Raw genomic sequence first — 16,329 nt, forward strand, 5'->3', positions numbered from 1 at the left:
ACAAGGCAGAGGATCAATGAGGAAGAGAGGAAAAAATGAAATAAGACAAAACCAGAGAGGGAGACAAACCATAAGAAGCTTTTAATCTTAGGAAAGAAACTGAGCGTTGCTGGAGGGGTGGAGGATGGGGTAACTGGCTGATGGACATTGGGGAAGTATGTGTTGTAATGAACACTGTGTATTATATAAGGCTGCTGAATCACAGATCTGTACCCTTGAAACAAATAGTACATTATATGTTAATTAATTGAATTTAAATTAAAAAGAAAGTCTAGAGAATGTAAAATAATCTAAAGTTACAGAAAGAAGATCCTGGTCTACCCAAGGGAAAGTTTCGAGCAAGGTTCAGAGAGGGAGGGTTTATAAAAGGACATAAAGAAATCTTTATTTTCATTATAATGACTATGGTGGTAGTTTCACAGGTATGTACATATGTCAAAGGTTGTTAAGTTATACACTTTAAATGTGTAATTTATTTTATGTCAATTACACCTCAATAAAGGTATTTCAAAAGAAAAAAAAAAAAGAAAGAGTAGTGGTTGCCAGGGTCTAGAGATAGAGGGGAAAGCGGAGTGATTGTTAAACAAACTTCTTATCCAGAGTGATAGAAACATTTTGTAATTAGATCGTGGTGCTGCACAACTTTGTAAATATATTAAAACTATAAAAAGTGAGTTGTATATTTTTAAGGGTTAGGGTTAATTTTATGGTGTATATATTATGTCTCAATAAAAAATATTCTCAATTTAAAAAAAAATTTCAAATGCAGCCAAGAGCATGGTGGCCCTAGAAAAAACATCTGAAGTCCAGCAATGAAAGCTGAGAACCTCCTACAGTGTCTTCAGGATGAAAGGACAAAGAAGTGGTAGAGGCACAATGCATATCATTTCTGGAAACTCATCTGTGAAGGCAAGGAGAGAAATAGGCCATCACTAAGAAGACCATAGGTGGATGGAGGATTTTTACAAGATTGGACAGACTTAGAGAAATGTAAAGTTAGAGAAGATAGTGAGAGATTGAAAATATAGAACACTAGTGATTAATTGATACAGAAAGTAGTAGGTGATTGAATATAGATAGTATTTGAATATGAATATGATGAATATGAATATGATGGTAATTAGCTATCAAAAAAGGAGGATCATCATTCCACTGACCCTTGAGGGTAACTGGCAAATGGGTAGATTGGTGGAAGCTTAAGTGAGAAAATTATAAAGCAGTACGTACTTAGTGTTCCTTTTTTCCTTTTTAAAAATTGTGGTAAAATACACCTAATATAAAGTGTACCATTGTAAGCACTTTTCTGTGTCTAGTTCAGTGGTATTAAACACATTCATAATGTTGAGCAACCATCCCCCCCACATCTTCATAATTCTTTTCATCTTGAAAAACTGAAACTGTACACCATTAAACATTCACTCCTCATTCCTCAGTTATCTCTTTATAGAGTTCTGACTACTCCTAATATGCCACATAAGTGGAATCACGCAGTATTTGTCCTTTTGTGACTAGCTTACTTCACTTGGTGTAATATCCCCAAAGTCATCCATGTCATATCATATGTCATAATTTCCTTTCTTTCTTTCTTCCTCCCTCTCGCCCTTTCTTCCTTTCCTTTTCTCTCCCTTTCTCCTGATTATCTGCCCTCCCTCCCTCTTTTAATTCCTTCCTTCCATCCTTTTTCCTTCCTTTCTCCCTCCCTCCCTCCCACCCTTCTTTCCTCCTCCCTTCCTTTCTTTCTTTCTTCCTTCCTCCCTCTCTCCCCCTCCCTCCTTCTCTCTCTCTTTCTCTTTCCTTTCCTCTTCACTTCATTTCCTCCCTTCCCTTCCTCCCTTCCCTTCCTCCCTTCCCTTCCTCCCTTCCCCCTCCCTCTCTCTCTCTTTCTTCCTTCCTTTCTTTCTTTCTTTCTTTCTTTCTTTCTTCTCTTCCTTATGAATTAAGAGTGGGAAATTTACTGCTGTTCAAGGAGTATGAAGTGATGGATGCTGGTTTGAGAGCATGATAGAGGTTCTCAGTAAACATTATAAGGAATAAAAGAGGCAGCCAAATATACACAGAAATGTTATAAATGTTATTAAGTTGCTTAATTAAAAAGTTAAAAATAATCTTGAAAGCAAAACATTTAAATTGTTAAATTGGTAAAATCAATCTAGGAAGACTTAAATAATAGCAATATTAGTTATTGTAGTATTAATGATTTTAATCAAGCTTTTAAAAATACTAGGTATGTTTATCACCCGAGAGTACATACCTGTAATTAGCATATATATCATCATTCCCTTTAGGGTGGTTTTCTATAGTACCTTTTTAAACTCCAGTTCTCAGGTTCTCATTAAATCTGAGAAAAACTATTACAATATTTTCTATAATCTAGTCAGGGTCAGATATCTGTGTGTTATGTGGATCCCTGAAGACAAGGTGAATCCTAATGTTACCATATTTTCTGGAAGTTCATATGAATATTTGTGAACAGGTAGCAAAGCATAAAGTCAACACAATGAACACCTTTCTCTACCTTCTTACCAGGTCTATGTGGAAAGAGGAGCCTTCCTTGTCTTTACCACTGGAGAGAGAATAAGTTACAGTTCTGGAGCCATGGACTTTATAGCAAAGTGAAATTGAGCTGTGGGGCCATTGTTAAAATGTGCATCTCCCTGGGGCCATATTCAGAGGAAAACTGAAATCTCTCTTTCTCCATCTCTAAATACAGGACAATGCTATATAATCACAGAAGGATTTTAGATACTAACCCAAATGACTAGTGATCCATAGGCATTAAATGCAAAGCAAAGAACCTTAATTATCCATATAAATGCAAAGTTTACACATGTTCTGGGCATTGTAGAATAGAGAGATGCATGTTATGGGCTATGTTTTATCAGTACACTGGCAAGATAGTAACCAATATTCACTGATATAATAATTATAGTGACAATGAAGAGAGAAATTATGCACTCCAGCTTCCAGGCCCCTAGTCCTACATTATCACACTGACACATGGGGAGGATGATATATCCATTCCTCAGTCCATCTCTGTCCAGCCACTCACTAGCTTTTCCCCAAGAAATGGGTCAGCTCCTTAGTTGTTAATTGGGCCCCATTTAGCTGGTGGCCAGGTCACTGTGGGTGAATGATGAGTGCTTGTGTATATGTGTTCTTGCTCTCATAATTGCTATTCTCTTGAACTAGTAAGTTCAAAGACCTAAGATTCTTGGGGAATTTTGGTCATTGTTGTCAATGTGGACGGTTGCATAACAGAGGAAGGTTGCTTTTCAGACCTAGCAATTCTAGATTTATGGGAAAAAAGAAGACCCAGATTTGAAAATTATGTTTCTCCTTTATTGAGAAGTCTCACATTGGTGAAGACAGTCTTGTGTTTACCTAGATATCAATAAAACAAATGATTTCTTACCCATTTGGCTATTTTTCTTAAATTTCTCTTTTTCTATTTTTCCTGTGGTTCCTGGCTGAGACTCTTTTTGTTTTTTTAAGATTTTATTTATTTATGTGACAGAGAGAGAGCACAAGCAGGGGGAGTGACAGGCAGAGAGACAGGGAGAAGCAGATTCCTCACTGAGGAAGGAGCCTGAGGTAGGGCTCAATCCCAGGACCATGGATCATGACCTGAGCTGAAGGCAGATGCTTAATGAACTGAGCAGCCCAGGTGCCCCCTGGATGAGACTCCTAATGCCAGAAAATGTAAGAGGTTCAATTTAAGTATTATAACTCTACCTGGAACCCCTATCAAGTGTCTGGCTGATTCTTCAACAACAAAAAATGAGCTATGAGCAAATCATTACACCACATTTTATAAGTCGGTATAAAATAATTTAAAGTTTACCACTGTTGCCTTCAAAGAGCTTATAACATAACTAGGTTTCCATCCAAATCTTTCTGTGATGGTCTGATTATAAAATAATAAATAGTCCTTGATAATCCCTGCTTCTTTGAACCCTTGTGCAATCCTTTGCTCTTGAATATGAGTAGGGCCTGTGACATGCTTTTAACCAATGGTATAATGGCAGAGGTGATAGGATATTACTTTGATTCCTATATTACTTAGGATTGGCTCTAATGAAATGTCAACATGTTGCTTTGCCATAGGGCAAAGAACTGAGGGTCATCTGTAGCCAACAGCCAACTAGGAACTAAGTGTGGCTTCCTCCAGCTGATAGCCAGCAGGAAACTGGGGTCCTTAGTCTAACAAGCCCCAAGGAACTAATTGAATCCTACTGACAGCCTGGTGATCTTAAATGTATCTATTTCCCAGTTGAGCCTCATGTGAGACCTTGGCCCTGACCATACATTGATTATGGTCTTGAAACTCAGCTAAGCTGTACCCAGACTCCTGCCTTACTGAAACTGCGAGATAAAGATTTTGAGTTCTTTGAAGATGGGACATTTGTGGTAATTTGTAATGCAGCAATAGATGATTTCTGTATAAGGTCTAAAGAATCTGTTTCAATGCTATTCACTGCTCTGCTGTCTTGGGTTTCCTTATGAGCACTAAAGCACTAACATATAGGGTGACATTTACTTATGCTATGTCATGACTCTTCCTGGAGGTTTTAGGTTATTGAGGAAACAGATTAAGCTTTTTACAGTTTATGCATTATATAAAGTACCCAGAACACATCTGGATACATCATAGGAAGCAAATAATGTCTTGTGAATTGGAAATAAGTCTAACGTAAAGAGAATAACATATATTCAGCAGACTGAGCATGTGAGTGTACTGCTCAATGATTTATCACATAGGATTGCAGCCCAGGCAATGATATGAAATAGAGACCAGCACGTTTTTTTTCTTTTCTTTTTTCTTTCTTTCCTTTTCTTTCTTTTTTTTTAAGTTAAATTTTATTTTACTTTTTCAGTGTTCCAAGAGTCATTGTTTATGCACCACACCCAGTGGTCCATGACAAACATGCCCTCCTTAATAATACCACCAGGCTCACCCAATCCCCCATTAATTTGCCTCTTCTTTGGGAGTAATCAGGTAGAAGCTCTGATATATTATATCTTGTTGGGATACCTCCTTTTAGGAAATGCCTTTCCAAACTTTGTTTCTGTAATGGAAAGCTTAATTTTCTGTAAGAAATACTTGCAAACAATACAAATGACACCATTAGAAGGGTGGGCAAAGCAAAGAGATAGGTGCTACCTGTAACTTACTCCCACAACAGAAAGTTCCTTGTTTCTGTGGTTGTTGACCAAAGTCTGACCTTCCCAAGTCTTTTATTTTCTGTCCAGTGGTGTTCTTTCGTTCTCATGACTCATTTCCATATGGCTGTCCATAGATCATCAGCAGTTACTGAAGTAAGCATTCTTTTGCCATCACCATGGAATCCCTTTGAGTACTTGTCAAATGACTATGCTTGATTTGAGGTTTGCTGTTGTGTCCTATGCCTGGTAGCATACGTTCTTTGGTTTTCTTCTTCTGTAATAGTGTCTTGGCATTCCAGATCTGTCATGTTTCCATGTAAATGTGAGCATAACTTCCACAGGAAAATCTCCTAGGAGTTGATTGAGATTGAATAAGATCTGTTGACCATTTTTGGAAGAACCTTTCTATTTAAAACATAGAACCGTATAATTCCTGAAAGTGATAAATCCCTGTATTTGTATGTCTTTGTAATTCTTCCAGCTGGGTTTATTTTCCTAGTGATACTTCTCACAAAGTTTTTTGATGTATTCCAAGTTGTATGACTTTTGATGTTACTTTATTACATGATATCATGTGAGAACTTCATTTTCTAATGAATGGTTAATACATAGAAATACAATTGATGTGGCACCTGGGTAGCTCATTCAGTTCAACACCTGCCTTTGGCTCGGGTCATGATCCCAGGGTCCTGGGAGGGAGCCCAAACTGGGCTTCTGCTTCTCCTTCTGTACTTCCCCTCATGTTCACACTTGTGTGCTCTCTCTCTCTCTCTCTCTCTCAAATAAATAAAAATGTAAACTTTTGAAAAAAGAAATTCACTTGGTATTTTAATATTGTCCTTATATTATTATATTGCTTAATATGACTAATCACTAATAATCACGTATGGACATCAGTTATTTTATCTAATGCTATGCCTGTTTGTTCTGTCTGATTATGTAAATGCACAATCATGTCATCTGTAAATAATTCGTTTTGTTTTGATTCCTTCACAATGCTACAGTCCTTTACTTTTCTTGCCTTCTTATACTAATTACTTTGATGCTAGGTTAAGTAAAATAGCAACAGTGGGCATCATCATCCTGTACCCAAACTCAGAGAGAATATTTTCATCATTTTAACATGAATCATGGTTTTTGCTGAGGAAGTTTCTGTCCAGTTTACCCAGTTAACATGAATATCTATTGGAATTCATCACTTTTATTCAAATTTACTAAGATTCACAGTTGTTTCTATTCTATTAATGGGTGAAATACATTAAATGATTATTCTATATTCTTGGTGGATTATTTTAAATAATATTTTATTTGTTAATTTGGCTCCTATGTTAATGAGAGATTTGATTTCATTTTTTCTTGTTTTGCAGTACCCTTTTAAGGTTTTGGGCCTCACAAAATTTAGGAAATGTTCTTTCTTCTCTCACTCTAGAGCCCTCATTTAAATCTCTGCCTTAGTGTTCATCTGTTCTCTGTGTGTATGCATATCTCTGTGTTCAGATTTCCATGTTTTATATTCCTTTACTAGTCATTTTGGATTAGGGCTCACCAGAATGACCTCATTTAAAGTGGACTATCTCTGTAAAAACAGTATCTGCAAATGAAATCACATTCTGAGGTACTCTAACATATCTTTATCTGGGGCGTGGGGTTCACCATTCAACTGATAACATGGAATGGTTTTGAAATGGAAGGCACCAGTAGGGGTACTGAGCAATGAGAGTGAAGCCATTCTGGGTATATGGTGTGAAAGCAATGGGAGAAGAAGCAGAGCACTGAGATTCCAGGGACAGAATGACACAAATGTGAGAGGCATGTGTGCCAACTACTTTGGGCAGGGCTTCTCCCCAGGGAAGCTACAGCATGGCCTTCAGTATCATAACACACAGAATAGTAACAACTGATCTCCAATCCAACCACAGAGGCCATAAGAGTCCATAAGTATGGTATGGTGTCAGCATTTACCAGTTTTAGTAAAGCCACATGCTCACAGTAGGTCTTAGGGGATGATGTGGCTGAGGCAGAAGGGCAACCAGGACATCATGAAGAAATGAAGGCTCTTGCACAGTATGCTTTGTGGTATCATAGTTTTTCCCAGCTTAGCTATCAATGATTGGAACAAAATGAACATGGTGGGGTGGAAAGCAGATTGGCACATCTAATAGGTAAATGCACATGGCTGCCTCTGACCAACAGAAAGAAAATATGGCTAGCACGAAAATATGACTATGCAGACCAGCATAGTAGAAGCAGTTACAGTAGTTCATTTTATGGGCTTGCAACCAATAAAAGAGAAAACCTCTTAGGTGAGGTGGAAGTAAGAGGACCTCTATCATGGAGGCTAGCAATACATGATGTGCAGGCCATATCAAAGAAAAGAGTTGTTTTTCACAACAGCAACAGCATAGCTGATAGAGATCAGGAAAGAGATCCAGAACTGAGAATGCCTTGGAAAGTCGCAGGAAGTAGGTGGGAGCCAGCCTAGTGGTGGCTCCTGAAGGTGACTGCTGTTGGGGAAGGGACCTACCCTCTGAAAGGACTGAGCAAGTCGCTTTTTGAGAAGTCTGGGCACTGTCAGAGCCAAGTGATCAGAAATTGTCTTAATAAGAACCCATATATCATATGTGATAAATATACCTTAATAAGAACCCATATGTTGTATGTGATAAATATACCTGTTAAAAAACATTGAGTTATAGCCAGTTTCTCCTGATGGTAGTGTTTATAAATCACAGGCCCAGATTTATAGAATGAAGAATAAACATTGCAAACATTAAGATTCCAAATGGAAGGGAGTAACAATAAATGCTGTGTTGATCCTCATCCTTTTCTGCTCAGAAAAGTCAATTGCATCTAAAGAAAGAAATTATTTTTTCATAATCCTTATTGGTGTATCTGAAACTCTGACCTTTACAGATTTAATTAAGATAACTTTGAAAAATGAAGAGAATGTGGAAAAGGAATGAGTTTGTGAGGTTTTGATTTATATTGAGTAATAAATATGTATTTGGTTTTTGACCCTTTTTCTGACTCAGAGTTCCTAAAACTCTTGGAATTTTCTAGGTGATGACAGCCATTAGATGTTTTTTGTGATGTTAATGAGATGATTTTAGGTCTGCACCCAAGGACAGAGGCTGGTTGTCAGAAGAACCAACCTTGGATTAGAGAATTGGAAATTTTAGTTTCACCCAGACCTCCAGGAAGCAAGTGGAGTGAGTGGTAGGAGGTTGAACCTGTTGCCAGGGGCCAATGACTTAAGCAATCAATCATGGATATGTAATGGAGCCTCCATAAAAATCCCAGGAGGACAAGGTTCCCAGAGATTCTGTGTTGGTGAACAACATATGGAGACTGTGGAGCATAGCATAATGGAGAGGCCATAGAAGTTCCATGCCTTTCCCAATCCCTTGCCCTAGGTATTTCTTCCACCTGGCTGTTACTGCCTTATATCCTTATAATAAACTGATAATGTAAGAAGTAAAATGTTTCTCTGAGTTCTGTGAGTTGCCCTAGTAAATTAATCAAGCCCAAGGAGTAGGTCATGGGAACCTCTGATTTATAGCCAGTTGCTTAGGAGCAGGAGACAAGGACCTGTTCTTGTGACAGGTGTCTGAAGTGGGGTGGGAGGTCTACTCTTGTAGGATTGAACCCTTAAATTGTGGAATCTGATGCTAGCTCCTGAAGGGAACTGTAGGTTATACCAGATTGGGTCCCAAGAATTGCTCTTTGGTGTGGAGTTTTCCCTATACACACCAGAATTTTGTCTCAGTATACCCATTTGGAGGGAGAGAGACAGACAAAGAAGGAGAGAGACCTAGTTCATCAGAGTCTTGCCCATCCTTCTCTGTGTGTTGCATGGTAGACTGGGGAGGCCTCTGCCCAACCCATCACAAGGACACTGCAGAGCTGGTGGGAGTCAGGGAGTTGGAGGAGTGAAGGAGGCTTAGTTTCATTGCAAGAATAGAATTCAAGGGCTGACCACACACAGTGGTTGTTTGGTGTTTAAGTGAAGAGTTTATAAAAGACAGAGCACACTCTGGAGCTGTGAGAGTGGGAATTTTAAGGGACAGGTGTGCAACTCAGGGTTTTGGTTTCTGTCTTTTATTGACAGTTATTGACTAGGGGGTGGAATATTTATTTCTTGGGGAGGAGGTTAGTGCCTTTTTTCCCTTAGTTTGTCAGGGTCTCTGGCCTTCTTTTCTTGGGCCTGCCTGGTTTGATCTGACTTGTTGTGGAGTGCTGCGGTGGCAGGCCTCTGACTTTTCCCATAGTGGCCATGATTTGTCCTTTGCTGGCCTCTAGGTATCCTTTTAAAGCTTAACTAACTACTCTAGAACTGACCCCAGACACCATAGCTTGGCTCTGAGTAATGTTTAAAACCCCGGAGAAGCTGACCTGTTTTTGTTCAGTTCTGCCTGGCCTCTCCTTGTCAATAGGTCACCTAGAGGTGTATGCTCCCCACGAGAAGTGAGGCCTTGTGATGACAGCCTATCTCACAAGTGGGAAATCCAATTCCTCACTCCAAGTAGTCCCTTGATAATTTTGGGAAATGAGTAGAGTCATGCTGCAGTTACTTACAGATGTGATGTCCCAGACCCACAGCCTACTGGTGCCATTGCCCACAGGCTGTAATGAAAGCAATCATCTGTTTTCAGTGATTCAGAATACTGAAGGATACTTCTAATCATGACTGAGCTGCTCAGCTTAAGGAACCAGTTTTCCTTTTGGAGCTGGGATTGTAGGTATCCAGTACTTCTTTTGCTCATTTGTTTCTTTTTATTTATTTATTTATTTATTTATTTTCCAATTTATTTTCAGAAAAACAGTATTCATTACTTTTTCACCACACCCAGTGCTCCATGCAAGCCGTGCCCTCCATAATACCCACCACCTGGTACCCCAACCTCCCACCCCCCCGCCACTTCAAACCCCTCAGACTGTTTTTCAGAGTCCATAGTCTCTCATGGTTCACCTCCCCTTCCAATTTACCCAAATTCCCTACTCCTCTCTAATGCCCCTTGTCCTCCATGCTATTGGTTATGCTCCACAAATAAGTGAAACCATATGATAACTGACTCTCTCTGCTTGACTGATTTCACTCAGCATAATCTCTTCCAGTCCCGTCCATGTTGCTACAAAAGTTGGGTATTCATCCTTTCTGATGGAGGCATAATACTCCATAGTGTATATGGACCACATCTTCCTTATCCATTCATCCGTTGAAGGGCATCTTGGTTCTTTCCATAGTTTGGCGACTGTGGCCTTGCTGCTATAAACATTGGGGTACAGATGGCCCTTCTTTTCACAACATCTGTATCTTTGGGGTAAATACCCAGGAGTGCAATTGCAGGGTCGTAGGGAAGCTCTATTTTTAATTTCTTGAGGAATCTCCACACTGTTCTCCAAAGAGGCTGCACCAACTTGCATTCCCACCAACAGTGTAAGAGGGTTCCCCTTTCTCCACATCCTCTCCAACACATGTTGTTTCCTGTTTTGTTAATTTTGGCCATTCTAACTGGTGTAAGGTGATATCTCAATGTGGTTTTAATTTGAATCTCCCTGAGGGCTAATGATGATGAGCATTTTTTCATGTGTCTGATAGCCATTTGTATGTCTTGATTGGAGAAGTGTCTGTTCATATCTTCTGCCCATTTTTTGATGTGTTTGTCTGTTTCGTGTGGGTTGAGTTTGAGGAGTTCATTTGTTTCTAACTAGGTTCTCTGATTGCCAGTCTGTCTTATTCTCTATGCTATTCCCATCCTCTTAGAGAATATTTGGAACAACATAGTTGCCCAATAGATATTTCTTGAATAGATATTTAAAATGTCAGGCACCTGGGTGGCTCAGTGGGTTAAGTCGCTGCCTTCATCTCAGGTCATAATCTCAGGGTCCTGGGATCAAGTCCCACATGGGGCTTTCTGCTCAGCAGGGAGCCTGCTTCCCTTCCTCTCTCTCTGCCTGCCTCTCTGCCTACTTGTGATCTCTCTCTGTCAAATAAATAAATAAAAATCTTTAAAAAAATGTCCAAATATTTTGTATTTGTTAATAAAAAGGAGTGAATGAGGGATGAGTTTTGTTTGTTTGTTTGTTTTCTTATATATCAAATTTATCTTCTTTGACAAACAACGTCCTCCAGAGTTCAAATGGGAATAATGAAATAAGGCTTTAGGATAGAAAAGTCTGGCATCCCATTTGGGAGGAATGAGGCTGAAATGGACCTGCTCATGCCATCTTTTGGTCAGCAGGGGTTTTTTGTGATGGTACCAGGCTCACTGTAAACATTTAATCTTTCATTTCTGTAAGTAGTTTTTTGTAGGAATCCTCGTAGGGGTATATAACGGTGAGCACCTGTGCTATACTTTTATGGAAGTCATATTCCAAATAGAGAAACAGATGATAAAATAAGTAATTTAAATAATTACACATTGTGTTTAAAGAGGGAGGAAATAAAATATTTGAAAGAAAGAAAATTACAGGGAGCAAGAACTGGTTGATCTACATAAGTTAAGAAACACCTCGCTGAAAAGAGGGGTATTAGTTGAGATGTAAAGGATGTCGAGAGGAACATAGAATGTTCTAGAAAATAACAACTGGGGGATGTGGGAAGATTTAAAGCAAAGCTCTAGATAGGTAAGAAGTGGATATGTTTGGAAGAATGTTAGAAGCACTGAAGCAAAGGAAAAAGATAACATTTGGTATGGTAATAATACCTCAATGGGTATGTCGAGAAAATTGAATAGAATATACTACTCAACAATAATAGGAAATGACCTTCTTATCTTTTTTCAAGATTTATTTATTTGTCAGAGAGAGATAGAAAGAGCAGTGAGCACAAGCAGGGAGAGCAGTAGACAGAGGGGGAGGGAGAAGCAGGCTCCCTGCTGAGAAGGGAGCCCAGTGTGGGGCTTGGTCCCAGGACCCAGGACCCAGGTCCCAGGACCCAGGACCCAGACAGCTGCCTTACCAGCTGAGCCACCCAGAGATCCTTACCTTACATGCAACAGCAGGGCTCAATCTGAAAAACTATACTGAGTGAAAGACACCAGACTCAATGTATTACTTATTCCTTCATTTATAAATGTGCTAGTGAGACAAAAGTTAGTCTATAGTGAAAGATGTCAGAACAAGGTTTGCCTGGTTGGGATGGAGAGGGGGATGATTGACTCCAGGGAGACAAGAGAACCTTTTATGAAGTGAAGGCAATGTCCTATGTCTTAATCAGGCTGGTAGCTACAGAGGCACACATGTGTCAGAACTCTTCAGAGTGTGTGTGAAAATACTTACATTTTAAAAAAATATTTTATTTATTTATTTGGCAGACAGAGATCACAAGTGGGCAGAAAGTCAGGCAGAGAGAGAGGGAGGAAACAGCCTCCCTGCTGAGCAGAGAGCCTGAAGCTGGACTGGATTCCAGGGCCCTGGGATCATGACCTGAGCCAAAGGCAGAGGCTTTAACCCACTGAGCCACCCAGGCACCCTGAAACTATTTACATTTTATTGTCACCAATTAAACAGCAACAAAGCTGATTTTAAAAAAGAAAAAGGGACTTATAATCATTAACTGATTTGCTGATAACAGATCACTGCCCCTTTAAGTCTCTAATATTTGGGAATCCTGAAAATGTTCCTTCAGAATACCCATTCATTTCTGGGGAAACTTTTAGGCTCCTTTAGCTGTTTCTGCTGGGAGACACAAACATGTTCCCAATTCCTCTTCAAGCACCATGTTCTGATGTTGGTTTTAGTAACATTAAAGCCCGATTTCTACAACCTTCTCACTATTAGTATTGAGAGGAGAGTGGTGAAGGAGAATGAATATACAAATGCAATAATTGATGGATGATTTTATCATGTTTGTGGTGATGCTATCATATGTATCGGCATATGCCCAAACTCATCAAAATGAGTATGTTAAATATATGCACCTTTTTGTATAAGCACACTAAAATAAAGTTGGAAAAGTCAGAAAAAAATGTGGTTTTCTAAAACAGTTAACATTTTACTTTTTTAAAATTAATTTTTAATATTTTTATTGACATATAATGTATTATTAGGCCAAGGGGCACAGGTCTGTGAATCGCCAGGGATATTTTACTTTTGAAAAGGAAATTAAATATTAACAAGTACTCAAACTTCTAATGACTTTCTCACTACCTTTAACCACACAATATAGCTATGTTCAGAAGAGAATCTCCTTTTCCATTTGTTTGCCAAAACTTCTTCACTCTGCAATCCATTGTCATCAGGGAATAGGCAATTTCTTGAAGGAGAGAACAACATTCAGCATATCAACTGCTCCCTGTTACCAGCCTCAAAACGCGATTCTGGTAGCAATTTTCATGGAGAATTTCAAGATTTTCTGGAACTTGCTGTATTCTGGAGTCTTTGATCTTCTTAGATTTCCTACTCCATTCCCCTAGGCTTTGGCACTGAATTAACCTTTTCTGTACACTTCTGTTCTTGTCTGAGTTATTTTTTTCTCATATTAAAATGACAAGCTCAATCAAGGGTAATTTTTACAAATAAGTGAAAGTGCAAAAAGAAAATGAAAATAGCATAAATCTCACTACTCTCAGTTGTTATTGTTGGCATTTAGAGGTATTCCAAATCTTTTTTTTATGCATATGCATTTCTGTTTAGAATTGACTTCAGCCCCATGGGCAAATGCAATTTTTTTTGTTCTTCAATATTATATCTGATCATTTTCCACATCTTTACACGGTCTTTGCAAATACATTACTTAAATGATACGTGATATTTAATCATTCTTCATATAGATTAATATATGTATTTTCTTGTTTTTGTTTTTATAAATAGTGAATCTATTCCCATAAATTATATTTTATAAGACTTTCAAAGATGGGAAAAATACATGTACTTTATAACTGTTTTGGTGAAAAGTTCTATCTGCTTTTAACAAAGCATAGGAACTTAGACTTCTCCTGGCAGGGTAAAAAATCATTTTCACCATGGTGGTCTGCGGAAGATTGCATTCTGTACAAATCTTCACTGATTTGAATGGTGGACATATTTTTTTCTGTTTTATTGTGAAGATTAATCAACTTGGTATTTATGATCAATCATCTCTCAGAGGGCTCATGTTCTGGGCATTTTGAAAATTGTTCCTTTTGTTCTAGAGGGTTGCTAACCTTTGGGCCTTTTGTTCACAGAGATGACTTTTTTTTTATTATTACATGCAGTTAGCCAGCATATAGTTCATTGTAATTTGTTGTAATGTTCAACGTTGTATTAGTCTCATATAAATCCCAGTGTTCATCCCAGCAGGTACTGTCCTTAAAACTCATCACCTGGTTACCCCATTCTCCCACCTACCTCCCCTTTAATCCCTCAGTTAATTTCCTGGAGAATCTTTCATGGTTTGTCTCCCTCTGATTTCTTCCCATTCAGTTTTCCCTCTCTTGCCCTGTGGTCCTCCACTCCATTCCTTATGTTCCATATATGAGTGAAACCATATGATAATTGTGTTTCATTGCTTGATTTATTTCATGTAGCACAATCTCTTCCGGATCCATCCATGTCAGTGCAAGTGGTTGCTGTTAATCCTTTTTGATGGCTGAGGAATTTTATATTTTATATATGTGCCAAATCTTTATCCATTTGTCTCACAGAGATGACATTTTGGTAATATGCGATGATCCCAGATCAGTGGGGCAGTGGAGTTGGTTGTGATGTCGTGACTCTTGGCTCAGGGATCTTTCCCACAACATCCTTGAATAACCCTGTCTCTGATCTGCTTGGTTCTAACTCCATAGATGATGGGGTTGAGCATGGGAGGTACAAGGAGGTAGAGATTAGCGAACATGACATGTACCACTCGGGGCACATGATGTCCAAAGCGGTGGGTGAGGAAGGTAAAGAGGGCTGGGATATAAAGAGCCAAGATGACACAGATATGGGAAGCACACGTGCCAAAAGCCTTGAGTCGGGCCTCCTCAGAGGGCAACCTCAGAACAGTTCTCAGAATCATCACATAGGATATACTGATAACAATTATGTCAAAGACAGCCACAGAGAAGGCCACAAAGAGCCCATATGCACGATTAACTCTGGTATCTGCACACACCAGCTTTAGCACAGCCATGTGCTCACAGTATGACTGGGGAATGACATGGTTGGTGCAGAAGGGCATCCTGGACACCATGAAGCAGAAGGGACTCACCCACAGCAACCCTCTCATCATCACAGCTGCCCCCAGTTTACCCACCACAGCTGGGGTCAGGACAGTAGAGTGGTGCAGTGGGAAGCAGATAGCCACATAACGGTCCAAGGCCATAGCCATGAGCAACCCAGACTCCACAGAAGAAAAGGCATGGATGAAGAACACCTGGATGAGGCAGGCATGGTATTCAATCTCATGAGCATGAAACCAGAGTATAGCCAGCATTTTAGGTTGGGTGGAAGAGGACAGGGCCAGGTCAGTGACAGCCAGCATGGCTAGGAACAGGTACATGGGCTCATGCAGAGTGTGGTCAGTTCGGATTACATGAAGGACAATGGTATTGCCAACTACAGCCACAAGATACATGGCACAGAGAGGGAAGGCAATCCAAAATTGGTAATTCTCAAGTCCTGGGATCCCAAGTAGGATGAAGGACACAGGATGCAAAGTGTTGTTCCCTGAGGCCAGCATCACGGGATGGTTAACTTATTCTCCATTGTGAAGGTAATCTACTCTCTAGTTGATAGGAATCAAGAAGTAATTATTAATATTTTAAATATTTTGAAAGTTTCAACCGAATCATAGGGCAGTAGGGCTTAATGGTAAACTGGAAGAATTTCAGCTGCTTTAATAAAAAATTTTTGCAACATAAAGTGATGCTCCTCTTTATTCCTCATTCATGTTTATGTCATTCAAAATGGGATCAAAACATACAGTTTCATTTATTTGTGGAGCATAACAAATAACATGGAGGGCATGGGGAGATAGAGAGGAGAAGGGAGTTGAGGGAAATTGGAAGGGAAGGTGAACCATGAGAGACTATGGGCTCTGAAAAACAACCTGAGGGTCTTGAAGGGGCAGGGGGAGGGAGGTTGGGGGAACAAGGTGGTGGGTATTAGGAAGGGCACGGATTGCATGGAGCACTGGGTGTGGTGCAAAAACAATGACTACTGTTACGCTGAAAAGAAATTTAATAAAAAACCAAAAAA

The 16,329-nt window shown here is 39.3% G+C and overlaps 1 protein-coding gene across 1 annotated transcript; it reads right to left on the reverse strand.

Moving 5' to 3' along the window:
* Window positions 1-14,866: 14,866 nt before the first annotated feature.
* On the reverse strand, window positions 14,867-15,820 carry LOC122914110 (olfactory receptor 52R1-like). The gene has a single exon (XM_044260746.1). The coding sequence runs from the start codon at window positions 15,809-15,811 to the stop codon at window positions 14,867-14,869; it is 945 nt and encodes a 314-aa protein (XP_044116681.1). The 5' UTR covers window positions 15,812-15,820.
* Window positions 15,821-16,329: the final 509 nt, after the last annotated feature.

This window comes from Neovison vison, chromosome 7 (assembly GCF_020171115.1).
Source record: "Neovison vison isolate M4711 chromosome 7, ASM_NN_V1, whole genome shotgun sequence".
In the NCBI taxonomy this organism is placed as follows: Eukaryota; Metazoa; Chordata; class Mammalia; order Carnivora; family Mustelidae; genus Neogale; species Neogale vison.

What these genes read in the sequence shown, in the direction of transcription:
- LOC122914110 (XM_044260746.1), bottom strand. Translation starts at nt 15,811, where the DNA reads ATGCTGGCCTCAGGGAACAACACTTTGCATCCTGTGTCCTTCATCCTA.